Source organism: Haplochromis burtoni, unplaced genomic scaffold (assembly GCF_018398535.1).
Source record: "Haplochromis burtoni strain Fernald_Lab_line unplaced genomic scaffold, NCSU_Asbu1 Contig_7, whole genome shotgun sequence".
Classification (NCBI taxonomy): domain Eukaryota; kingdom Metazoa; phylum Chordata; class Actinopteri; order Cichliformes; family Cichlidae; genus Haplochromis; species Haplochromis burtoni.
The window spans coordinates 4,695,042-4,708,705 of NW_024582368.1; the positions used below are offsets into that span (position 1 = coordinate 4,695,042).

General features: G+C 42.9%; 1 protein-coding gene across 3 annotated transcripts in view; it reads left to right on the forward strand.

Moving 5' to 3' along the window:
• Positions 1-1,401: 1,401 nt before the first annotated feature.
• Positions 1,402-13,664, forward strand: part of dachc (dachshund c) — a 22,747-nt gene continuing 10,484 nt past the window's right edge. For 2 of the 3 annotated variants that reach the window (XM_005914206.3, XM_005914207.3), the window contains exons 1-3: positions 1,409-2,217; positions 9,372-9,481; positions 12,480-12,590. In XM_005914206.3, the coding sequence (XP_005914268.1) occupies positions 1,634-2,217; positions 9,372-9,481; positions 12,480-12,590 (805 nt within the window). In that variant the 5' untranslated portion in view covers positions 1,409-1,633. Of the gene's footprint in view, positions 2,218-9,371; positions 9,482-12,479; positions 12,591-13,664 lie in introns of all 3 variants that reach the window. The other variant, XM_042225499.1, reaches the window with a different exon arrangement.

Consider the following 13,664-nt stretch of genomic DNA (forward strand, 5'->3'; position numbering starts at 1 on the left):
TGGGAGGTTAGAACCGAACATTTTACTACCTATTAAACACTTAAAGGTGGGAATTTACAACATGAATCAGCTCTTCTCAACACTAATGGCTTTATCGGTGTATTTTCTACAGATGGAGAAAGAGAGTCGTGACATTTCTTTTTGCCAAGGAAAAGGCCATACTCAGCAGGAGTTATCAAAGGCAAAAAGTAAAAAGTTCGAGTTAGCTATCTCTCTCTCTCTTTCTCTCTCTCTCTCTCTCCCCCTGGAGATACTCATGTTAAGCATAATTAAGCAGATTTGATTAGCATCAAGCCTGGCTTCCTCTCTTGACTTTTAATGAATGTAAATCTACCATCTACATCCTAAAGATTAATTTCTGCCAATTAAAAAACACAAGAGGGCTTATTCGAGAGAGGTGGGGGGGTTGGGAGGGAAAGAAGTGTTAAAGTCCTTTGAGTTGGAGTACAGTCAGAGTTTTATCCTCTTCCCCCTTGTCTTATGCTGAGATGGTCTCTGGAGATCTGTGTCTCTCTCTCCCTCTCGACCGAGATCATTATCAACACAATGTTCCGTGAAAGCCACTTTGAAAGGACTGCAAGCTCCATATGTAAATGATGGAAGTGTGTGTGTGTGTGTGTGTGTGTGTGTGGATAAGGAATCAGTTTGGGGTAAAGGGGTCAATTTGTCAAGCCAAGGTTACTGGCCCCTGTACGAGCTCTTGTACAGCCGCTTTGCATTTATAAGAGAGAGGAGGTGCAACACAAATTACCTTTTAAAAAAAAGTTATGCCTTTTTTTAATTGATTTTTAAAATATTTTATGATTTTTTTTTAATCCACCTGTGATAACACTATCAGATTCTACACCGGCGGGGTGGTATTTTTCCAAATATTTAATTTCATTGACAGATCTGCATAAATCTAAAATATGTATTTTTTCATCAGCGCAATTAGAAAAATAGACTGCCCATAAAAGTCAAATACTACCACTTCTACATATCTAATATTTGATATATTAGAATAAGGCGTTCAATACTTTATTTAAAGCACTCTGCTTGTCATAATCAGATTTTTAAAAGTCCCTCTGATATCCATAAAGACTAGTATTTGGGGATAACACAAACATTTTCTCTCAGAAAAAGAACTGCAGTCATTTACTTCTTTCCCCCCCGAGGATAAAATAATTATACCCAAATATGTTATAGGAAGATTACCCTAATATGGAGATTTAAATGTTATAAAGCTGGAGATTGCATTGCTACAGACATCAGAGGCGTTAATATTTAGGTGTCGTTTCGTTAGGCGTTCATAAATAGGCTTATCCAAAGTTTATGTGGGCTAATCTTTGCTCTCTCTCCCTCTCCTCTCTCTGATCGCGTCTCTCACTCTCTAAGAATAAGCCCAGGCTCCTCCTCTTTATGTTAATGTGACAGTAGCATCTCCAGCTCTGAGACAAGCCTCCGCTCATTCTGATTCAAGTATGTGATCTGTTTTTCCACACACGGACCCCGTCTACTCTTCTTTCATCCCCCTCTCTCCTCCTCGGCACGCTCCATGCGCAGTTCACACTCTCCAAAGTGTACGCGTGTGTTCGGCCAAGTTACTTTCTTAAATAGTTGACTTTGAAGTTTACTTATTCTCCAGTTCTTGGTCATGACCACTATGGCAACTCCTGCGCCTCCGGCTCTGCTGCCCGCAGCTCCACTCGGGCACCACCCGGCGCCAAGTTCCGTGTCTCCGGCCACAAACTCTCCGCCACCTGCGGCCACCTCCGCCGCTTCCTCCCCGGCTCCTCCGGTGGCGCACCCGGCGCTGCTTCACCAGTTCAGGGCGGACCTCTTACTGCCGAACGGGACCCCGTTAAAGAGCGGAGGAGCTCCGGTGTCCAGCAGCGCTAAGCCCGTGTACGCCACTGCGTCGCCCGTAGAGAGCACGCCGCAGAACAACGAGTGCAAACTGGTGGAGGTGAAAGGTGCCAAACTGGCGTCGTTCACGGTGAAAGACAAGGAGCTCATCTGTTTGCCTCAGGCTTTCGACGTGTTTCTCAAACACCTGGTCGGCGGGCTACACACCGTTTACACCAAGCTGAAACGGCTGGACATTACCCCGGTGGTGTGCAACGTGGAGCAGGTCCGGGTTCTTCGGGGGCTCGGGGCCATCCAGCCCGGGGTGAACCGGTGCAAACTTATCTCCAGGCAGGACTTTGAGACGCTTTACAACGACTGTACCAATGCAAGGTGAGGCAGGGGTCCGGGGAGAGGAGAGCGAAGGGAAGGTGGGGAGGGTGGCAGTGTGATGGAGGGTTACCCAGCTCATTATTGAGGGAGGGGGAGTGCAGCAGGTGGGGTTAGCAGATAGCTACAAATATATCAAATTTGGGGATCAAACAGTCAGCAGGTCATGAAAAGGATCACAAAAATCTACATAATAATATAAACTCCATTATTACTAATGACCTTGTGTTATTTTATATCTAATAGGGTATCTCTACACAGTGTCTCTGTTATGTTTCAGAACTTGCCTACAAATGATTCCACTAATTTAAAAGCAAACTCAGTTTCCTTAAAGCTGCTGCATGAGGAAAAATACATTTTCCATATGTTTATTTATTTATTTTAGCTTTTATTGGAGTTCGTGTTTGATTTGATAATAACTGACTTGGGTCCAGTTAACCCCTTCTCATTTGCCACAGCACTGCTGCTGCTGGGGCTGTTACTAATTACCATTTTTATGGATGATAAACACTGTGATGGTGATTATGGTGTTGGCGATAATGAATTTTAGTAATCCTTATGAGAAAAACACTCTTAAAAGTTTCTCATGTTATCTGGGAGTCTGATCTCTCGCGCTGACATGCACGCACGCACTACTTCCCTTTCTCTCTGACACACTCACACTTGCACACATTGAATGTGACACTGTCATTCTGAGAAATTGATTCTTCACAGAAATTAATTAATTTTCATTTGGCCCCAAGCGGCAGCTTAAATCAGAACAAGCTCACTCACTCACTCACTGATCCCTTTACTCTCTCCCTCCTTCTCTTTGCCTCCCTCGCTCCATCCCTCTCTCTCTCTCTCTCCCTTCTTAATAACTTGCTGTCTTATCATATCAACACTCTTTAGCCCTGAGCATCAGAACAGAGGAGATGATTAAATGAATTCTCGGTATTTATGATGCGATTATGTAAATTAGCCTGTTTTGCAGAACTCTGATGGTGACCAGCTACATGGGTCATCAATCCAGTGTGCAGCAGATATGTTTGGATAAAGGGGCTAAATTGGCTGGGATTTGTGGTTTCCTGGTGCCTCAGTCTGCTGTTGTGCAGACCACATGCTCATAACAGCATGAGTTTGAATCCAGAGCAGTGTGGATTAGTCTTAGTTTGGGGAATTTATATTGTTTGATGGTTAATCCTAGCTCCTTGGAGCATGAATGATCCAATTTACACCTGCCATTAAATGGAGATGGAGAATGCATCTAGATGTGCGCTGATAAATGCCAAAATACCGATTCTGCAATGTTTAAATTACTTTTTTCCCCCCAGTTCTTTAGATTTACTGTTTGTAGGTAAGATCATTCCAGTGTTTTGATATGCCCTCATTTTATTTAATCTTTAAGCCGTTTTTGGTTTTTAAGTCAAATTGTGGGATTTAAGACAAGCTTTGACTTGTTGAGCAAGCCCAGAAAAAAAAATTCAAAAAGAAACATACTATTGTGAGAATCAGCTTCCAGCTTTACATGCGTGGATTAACACCTGCGCTTAAGCATTTGCGGCCCTCCAACCAAGACAAAATCCAGATGCATCTTCTGGCTGCTTGGGGATTTCTTCTATGTCTGGTGTTAATGGGAACGATGTTATACAACCCCCGAAAAATACACATCCTCTGCCGTCTCTAATTATCCACACAACACTCAAACAGCCTTTACTTAATGAGATCTTAAAACATCACTCGTCTGAAATCTTCAAACGACTTCTGTGATTCTTTGTCTGAAGGCTTCAAGTGTGCTGCGGTAGCCATTAGTATCAGCTCCACCTGCATTAGAAGTTTCTAAGTAATCCCCGGCGTGGACGGATCGACATACAATAGCAGGTAAAAAGTGAAACTCACGATGGCTTTTGTTTAAAGATTTCTGACCAAAGCGAAAAGTTTCTAGAACATCTCAGAGATTTTGATGATGCAGCTTTCCGACCACGTCAAGGCTGACTGAGGTTCCTGTTACTGATTAAGACAGCCATCACTTATTATTTTCCAGTTCACTACAGTGAGACAGGCTTGAAAAAAAAAATAGCAGCCTTGTCTGATAGTTTAACATGACTAACAGAATGCTTTACATGGCTTTCATCCTGCTAGTTATTCTTTGGGCTGTTTGTTTATTCATTGGTTCTTTTTTTTTAGATTAAAATGAAGTGGTTTTTTGAAGCAGTGTCCTCTGTTTACCGTTGTCTTTCCTTCTCCTCTTTGTCTCACTGTTAACTCCTGCTGTGCACACACACACACACACACACTGACCACTGACTCATCAAACCATGAAGAAGGGCCGACTTCACCCTCACTCAAAGCCTAGTTATAATTCATGCATAGGTGACACACAAACACACTCTCTGTTAACACGCACACACAGAAACTCACATGGTCACGCCTGTGTGTTTGCTGGCTTTGCTGCTAAATGACATTAGTTCCACAGTGAGAACATGGCGTGTAGGAGGCAACCTGATCCTCCATCCTTTTCTTTCTCCCTGACAAAGGAACAGTTTCATTCTCTGTTAGTAACACACATCAAATAGCTCGCTCAGGTCAAAGTGTGTGTGTGCATATAGTTTACAGATGCCCTATAAGTATTCATTATGCAGTGTCCATATATGCCTACCCTCCTGAATGTTACATAAAAGTTGTGTAACATGGCAAACTGATTACGTTAATAACAACACACTTGAATAGTAACACAGGATATATATTTATAAGTAATTGTATTTAAGGTTTGCAACTTATAATGCATTTTTATATTATTTCTATATATGCATTTTTTTTTAACTTGGCACCTGTATTGGACCATGCAGAAAGGTTTGTTTGCCCTCATATTTGCATTAAGATTCTTGCCTCCAACCCTGTAAAATGAGGTAAAAGTAATTGTGCAAAGCATTGGAAAATGACATTTAAAAAAAAAAAAAACTTAATGGCAATTTTTCCAGAAAAAAGTCCATGTTACAGATAACAACTGGACAGATAGCAGTTTTCAGAGGACCTAATTTCTTCCAAAGAAATTGTCCCTATTAAAACTGCTGATAGTGTGTTATTTTTGATGAACCACAGTACCAAGGTCACATTTTCTTGGGAGATACTGCTGAAAGAGGCCCCTTTTTTTTCTAATAGCGTGAGCAAAATTCCATTTACCACAAATATATTTGGGTGGAAACAGAAATTCTTTTTTTGGGTAATTTTCAGCTGGCATTCACACGCTTTTCTTTGCAGCTCATGCAGCAGGGGCGTCAACAAAAGCAGAGTCAAATATATGAAGCAGGTGTTAATGTTACTCGAACTTAAATCAAACGACGAATGATGAATGAGACACAGTGGTATGTAGAGTACAACAAAAGCACCCTCTTTGTGTTTCTCGACTTGGCAGTGTCGAGCCAGTGTTTTTGTGTGTGTGTGTGTGTGTGTGTGTGCATGGGAAGGTGGACTTCTCAGAGCTGAGCCCCACTGCCATGCCATAACTCACTGTCAAAGTCAGCAGTGTTAGGATGAAGGGGCGGAGGGCTGTGTGTATGCTCATGTGTGTTCGAGTGTCTGTGTTAGGCTGGGGCAGTTAGCTCAACTTTAACCTCATCGCTCTTTTGATGTTTTATAGAGACGAGCACGATGAGATAGAGAGGGCCTCCATGTCTTCCACTGTGACAGGTTTTAATGGAGTACACATACTTTTCAAACGCACAGACACACTCAGTCTTGACACAGCTTTGACCCTGGAATGCGGGACAGGAATGTGAAGCGGTATCAGTTTAGGAGATCAGATTTTTTGCCATGATCAAACGTCCTCAAAGTCGAGCCCCACTGTGTGTGTGTGCGCGCGCGTCTGTCTGTGTGTGTGTGTTGTCCTGCCTGCTTCTTTCATGACATCATCACGCAGGCTTTCCTAATAACAATGGCGCAGAAAGCTTTTTCAGCCCTCGATTTGAGAGGAAGATCACAACATCAATCTTTCCCTGCCTTCTGTAACCACCAACATAAGTCTTCCTGCGTACAGCAGCGACATTATGATTTATCAAACCGGACCGTGACGGCGAATACAAACCCATGTGATAAACACAGATTGAAAGGATGGGAGCATGGGAGCTGTAAAGCGCCTCTAATATATTCAAAACAAAATCTTGTTTGAGCAAGTTCTCTTTTTTTTTTTTTTTTTTTCCTCGCTCTCTCTCCCCACACATTCATATAAACACACACACACACACACACACACACAGCTGCTACCTATCACCACCTCAGTCCCTCCAAGCTAGTAGCTGTTCCACTGTTCCACTGTTTTGACTGTAACACTTCCTCTTCTTTCATTACTTTTCTCTTTCCCCTGTGTGTGTGTGTGTGTGTGTGTGTGTGTGTGTGTGTGTGTGTGTGTGTGTGTGTGTGTTAGCAAGGATAGAGATCTGTCATCTTTGTTGTGTTTTGTTTCTGTTCCACCTGCACTAAGCTCCAGCTGCCATGTTTGGCGTTTCATGTTTCAGTCAGGTAACACACACACACACACTAAGCTTGGAGGGCAGAACTCAATGTACAGAGTACCTTTATTTAAAAAAACTGTGTGTGAGTGTGTGTGTGTGTGCATGTGTGGCCAGAGCGTTGGCATGAGGGAGGACGTCTGGGTGAGATTTTAATTAAAGTTTGAGACAAAGAGGTCATAAGCCATACACCCCCTCCTCTGCACACACACACACTCACACACACCTTACACACACACACACACACACACACACACACACACAACACACACACACACACACCAAACACACACACACACACACAAACCACACACACACACCAAAGCACACAGACAACTGTTTTCTCTCTCCCCCCTCCTCTCTCTCATTCCATCCCCTCAGCTTGATGACTTTTCCATGAAAGGCTTTTTCATTAATCCTACCTCAGGGAACCGGTCGCTCACAACCCACACACACAACACACACAAACACACACACACACACACACACACCACAACACACACATACACACACACACACAGACACACACACACACACACACACACACACACACACACACACACTTGCATGCACAACACACACATAGACCTCCCTCCATGGGTCACTTTGATGTATCAACGCACTTGCAGACTAAACACAAAATTAGGTTTGAGTTCTTTATGCCCCCTAAAATGCAACATATACAAAGGCGCACACACACACACACACAGACGTACACACATACAAAACACACCCACCCATCAGCGCAGACACGCAGAGGCCATTAATTAGTGTGTGCAAATAAACAGTAGTAAGGGAAAGGGAAGCGACTGCAGTAAAAACCAACCACGGTCTTTTGGTCTCTGTGTATTTTATTTCCCCCCACTGATGTTCACTACTGCGTTTGTGTGTGTTTGCGTGCATCTGTTTGTGTGTGTGTGTGCATGTGTGTCTGTGTGTGTATTCATTTAAGGTGTTTCAACATCAGTTGCGGTGGAACTGTTACTTTACCTTCAAACCTGAGACCTAAAAATACATTTCCTGCTTTTGTTAAGCCCAGTATGCTGCTCTATAAGGACTGCAAAAGAATATTGTTTGTAATTTGAATGCGCCCCCCACCTTCACAAAAACTGCACATACTCCCACACAAACACACGTGCATGCGCACACGCACACAAAACACATACTTACAACTTTATCCCACTCACACATCCCTGCTGTATGTCTTTCATGTCGTGTGCGTGGGTATGCGAATCTACCTGAGTGTGTCTGCATGCTTGTGTGCGTCTCTCACTGTCTGCGTCCCCCGTGTGTGTGTGTGTGTGTGTGTGTGATAGTGTGAGATATCTGATGTCAGCTGTCACATCCCAGTCGGTCTGGGCCCATAATAAGAGACAATAATAACAACTCATTAAAACCGAGGGCAGGAACTGTGGAGCTCATCGGCTCATCAAATTAACCTTTGAACACTTCATACACACGCGCGCGCACTCACACAAACCCATACACGACCCCGCACATGCACACACTCACATTCCGATGTGCACGCACACGCACACCCACACACACACTCACAATCTACCTGTTTTTCTCCCACAGTTAGTGACTACACAATCTTTCTCTCTGTCTTTTTGTCTCTCTCCGTCTCCCCCCTTCTCAGCCAGTGGGTGTGTCAACAGGGGATTGGTCCTTTCTGCTGTGTAATTGATGAATTATATGCAATATGCAAATGAGGCGCCATTAATCTCCTGACTGACAGCTTCGTTTATGGGGCCTTAATGACGGCTGGATTAGATTCTAATTAAAATCTGCTCAAAGACACCCCACGCTAGGAAGCTGCTGCTGCTAGTCTATCTCTCCCCCCCCCCTTTTTTTTTTTTTTACTCTTTCCCACCTTTTCTTACAATTTCAAACTCTCCCTTTTATTCACCTTTTCCTCTCGCTTTACACTCCTTGTCTTGCATCAACTTTTCAACTGTTCTCTCTGTTTCTTCAGCGCTCGGTCACTCCGTCTTCATCTCCTCTTGTTCCCCTCGCTCTGTCTCGCACTTGCCCACAGACTCATGTTATGTCAGGTTGCTATGAAAGGAGATGAGGTACGCTGGTTGTCATTAAGCCTGATGTGGCCCGTGTCATTTCCCCTGTCAGGACATTCACACCGTTTAGTCAGAGCCAAAGTGATGCCTGACAGCTTTTCACATACTTCCTCTAAGATTGATTGAGCATGCCCGGCTCAATCAAACCGCACACCCGCGCACACAAGACAAGAATCCATGTGAATCTGCTTGTAGTCAGTGTTTATTGAGGAAAAATTGTGGCACGGCAGGGAAAGAGGACTGAATGAAGGAAGGATTGAAGGAAAGAGGAGGCGAGCAAACACATTTAATAAGCAAACAAATGAATGAGTAAGCTGAACAGTAATGAGGTGCTTTATTGATGCCATAGGGAAACTCGTTTTTTGCTTGCTCGTATCCACAGGGAGGTCAGATTTGCTGTACAGCAGCCTTCCTGGAACCGGTCGGGTTTCAGTGTTTTGCTTGTTGACACTTCAGCAGGATCAGAGGTTTACAGGCTGAAGGACACTTCATTTAACCGGGCCACCCATCTCAGTCTCGGCATGAAAAAGTGACTAAGTGGGTAAAGTATTAAACTGCCTAATTATTAATGCATGCTTGTGTTTTCCGCCTGCAGTTCAAGGCCTGGACGACCGCCCAAGAGGCTGCAGAGTGCGACAGAGGGCGGGACTCACCACATGCTGTCTCACAGTGGTCTGATGCATGCTGGGATTATACCTCCTGCAGGTGACCACCCAGACCTACACACACACACACACAAACACATAAATCGAGCATATTTTCTGAAGAAACAATATCACAACAGTGCATGAGCACAGTAAACTATTATGACAGTTTGTGTCTTAAATTACCAGTATGGCATCATGTGTAGTGCAGGGCATGTTCTTAAAAGAGTATAGGAAAGAAGCAAGTTTTGTTTTACACATATCACAATAAATTTCTTATTAAATTTTGACTTTCACCTTGTTTAACTGGCTGTGATAGTTTAATAATCAATATTTTCAGGTTCTGGTATTTTGTGTTTTCTCAATAATTTTTTGTCTACAGTAAGCGACTCACAAACGATCCCGATGTGTGCCCTTAGTCGGCATATTGATGTAAAAAAGCTGCTGCACGTAGAAAAAAGATGATTTGTTTAAGCAGGACAATCAGAGGAAGAGTACATATGTAGTGCAGTCAAATAATCGTCAATAAAGACGAATGAACAGTTGGTCCAACCACCTGGTCTTTCAGGAACAGAAATAGAACAGAAATAGAAAGGAAGGCACATTTATTAATTTAAAAAAGTGAAAAAAATGTAATTACTGACACGTATGAAGTTGCAGTGCAATGTTTAAATGTGGGGAAAAAATTTGAATAAATGAAAATGCACATATCAAAATAATATTTTATTTAATGTATATATATTAATTTGATTTTAATGCAAATAATATCTATAATCAGCTTTTTTAAGGTTTGTTCACATAGTTTCATGTATTTCAAGATTAACTATTTAATATGGTGAGAAAATTACTTTAGTATAGCTGTTACTTATAAAGACATTAACATTTAAGTAAACAAAACTAATATTAAAGTTTAATAACGGAAACATCTGTGATTGTATTCCATATTCGAGAAGTAAAGGAGAAAGCCTGTGTAATCACCCCTTTACACAATTTTTTCTGATGTCAGGGTTCACCAGACAAATCCCTCCTAGTGACACGTTGTTGCTTCAGACAAGAGTAGCGGTCAGCAAAGTTCAAAAACTGTTCTTGCTTCAGCTTTCAGAGTGAAAGCAGTGATCTGGCAGCCAGCTGAGTTACCCCATCAGTTTAAAAAAAAAAAAAAAAAGAACAGGTTGCTTATGCAGAATGGGGCGGGTTTCACCGCTTTTCCAAGCAGACCCCCGTGATGGCACATTTTACCCCTCATCAATAGTATGAGGAGGTGGGGTTCGGGGAGGTGACCGCTGTGTTGATTAATAAAATTAGCATACGCACTGCTGACATATGAGAAACAACTCATAACTTGCAAGCTTGGTCTTTTTTTCTTGAATTATAAGTACAGCGTTCCCTGTTAAGCCCTCTGTTGAACTGGGTTGGAATCATAATCTCTAAAAGCTCTGAAACCTCTTTGAAATTCATTTTATAATTGAAGTGAGGATGTGTTTAGCTTGGTACTGTAAACCTTTAAGTTCTTATTGTGTAAAGGAGACTTTAAATCGTTATTTGTGCTTTTCAGTATAAGTTAGAATTTATGATCAATTTGAAGTGCTTGCACATCTGGCACTTAAACTTTTACAATCTGAAGCTGCATGTTACATTTATATTCTGACTTTCTATGAACAGTCTGCTAAAGGCCATGGCGCTGCTTGTTTTAGTCACGGTTTTGTGTTTGAGTCCCTTTTGTAGTCTGTGTGTGTTTGTGTGTGTGTGTGTGTGTTGCAAAGAGAAAGGGAGAAAAGTAATTGTTGGCACCTCACCGCTCTCAAAGTTGCCCTTGGCTTTGTGCTCTTCACTGCAACCTGATCTTTTCATTCCCCGCCTCAAAAGAAGCCATTTTCTATTAGCCTCCGCTTCCTCTCACTGTTCAAAGGTGCTTGAGTGTGTATGTGTATTTGCGCGCGTGTGTGTGTGTGCGTTGTGTCTGCGCGAGCATTCAAGAGCATCTTTCTCAGTGGGAAAAAAGAGTCTTTTTCCACCAAAGGAGAGGGCACGGCGGCAATGTCAGTGCTACTGATTAGAACTGGCCACATGAGAGGGGAGAAGGAGACAGAGAGAGGGAGGACATTTGAGCGTAAAAGGCAGGGGAAAATCTTTGATGTGATCCTCCTTAGTCTCTTTTTCTCGCCCTCGTGTACTCGCGCACACACACATGCAGCACAGTGGCTTATGTCCCGCTGTGATGCTGACATTTGAAAAGGTAACGTAAGGAGAGGGGATGGGAGGAGAGAAGGGGAGAGGGCAGGAGAGAGAAAAAGAGGAGACGAGAAGAAAAAGGAACGATTTTGTTGTGGCTGTCGACGTCTTCAGCTGTTCACCTCAGACACCCGCCGTCTGATGGGAGCGTAGAAAACCACTCAGCAGTTCAGTTTGTTGCAAATGTTTAGACGTATTGAAGACCAGGAAATTAAGACTTACGGTCTGTTTGTGTTTCCTCTGCCGTGTTTGCACAGTTGTGTGGTTTGTCTGAACTTTAATAATTCAACGTGTTTGACTGTGTTAGCACAAGACATATTTAATTTTCTATTTTACAGGGTGATCTGAGGGTCAAACTACCTTCTGGGGTTCAACGCACAAATTAAAACATGGCTCGCATTTTTTCACTCTCTATTACACATTATCCAAAAGTGCACAACCCCCATTAGAAAGTATCTTCACTTTTTGCCTTGTGTGTCTAATTCGTACCGATAACGAAGTTCTCTCTGGATGAAAGGTGGAGCTGCTGCTGCCGCTGCTGAGTGTTATCCTGTGCTCTGTGCTGTGGGATGTGATATCCCTGTGTGGGAGAGATGAATGTCTTGGCTTGTTCCTATCACTGCTGATTCCCTGGCAGACTAAATGGCCAGTGCAGCGGTGCAGTCAGAATGAATGGCTGGCCCCTGTCCTCCTATGACAACCTCCTGCCTACCTACTGCTCTAATCCTCCACCGGGGGCCATTGATCTGGCTCTTATTGATTCTTTTTCTTTCTTTCTTTCCCTCTTTTTCTTCATCTCTGTATCTGTCTCTGTCTCTCCCTCTTAGATCTCTCTGCCCTGGCCAAAAAGATCAAACTGGAGGCGATGGCCGGTTACCACAGCAACCAACAACATGGCGGGCGAAACGGAGAAAACGGCGACCACAACCCCGGACTGGGTGAGTCTCATCCTTTTTTTTTTGGTACGTGCATATGTGAGTGTGTGAGTGTTATGTTAATCACGACCCGCATAACACTGTTGAACACATCTGTGATGCCAAGTCAATACAACTTGAGCAGCTGTGTTTATGAACCAGGCTGATTAAAACCAGGATGTGACATCACCTCTGCAGCCTGTATGTTTCCTTTGAGAGACAGTTAGTAGAAAAACAAACAACAGCAGCAAGATCTTGAGATGAAATTCAAAAAAGGATATCTGGGTGAGGTAATCCAAACAAATATATAAACACATCTATATAAATTACTGCTTCTGTGGTGTTTTTTCCCAGCTTGTAATAATTGACTATAAGGCTGAATATTTTCTCCAGCTTGGATTAGTTTGCATATTTGTGGTACTCAATAAGATTCAGGAATCATTTCCTGAAAAACGCAGTTGGTCATCTGCTCTGTGGCCTCAAAACATTGCCGGCAAGTCATTAGTACTTATTAGTCATCCCAATGAGAGAGTGTCGACTCAGACCAGCTTTGTTAGTCACACTTGTTTGCCATAAGGAGAGAAATTAAATCAGGATTTTTCTGGAAAAAGTCTTGCCTTTCAGAGCTGACAAAGGAGTGTGCTCTCATTTACAGTTTGCCCCTGGAAAGCAAAGAATCACCTTCTCATTTTTTTTTAATCGAATCCCTGTTGGCTGCTCATTACATGTTCAGATATTCTCCTATTTTAGTCATATGTTAGAAAAGCCCGTTCCCTTCACAGTGCCCATCCCTGGCTTTGCAGCGAGGGAGAGCAGCCAGCAGATCTGGAGCATCGGTGCACGGTAGTAAGCACACGGGGATGATAGAGAGATGAATAAGATGAGAGGCTGAAGCCAAATCAATAGTCTTCTCTCTAATTCACTATCCTGAATGCAAACGACAAACGCTGGACAATCGATGGCGGGACGGGCACAAGCACGCGCGTGTGCGCACACACACAACCCCCCCCCCCCCCAACACAAGGTATAAACCATTAAATATATATATGTATATAAATAAGTATCTAAAACATTTGTAAAAATATAAAACCATAATAT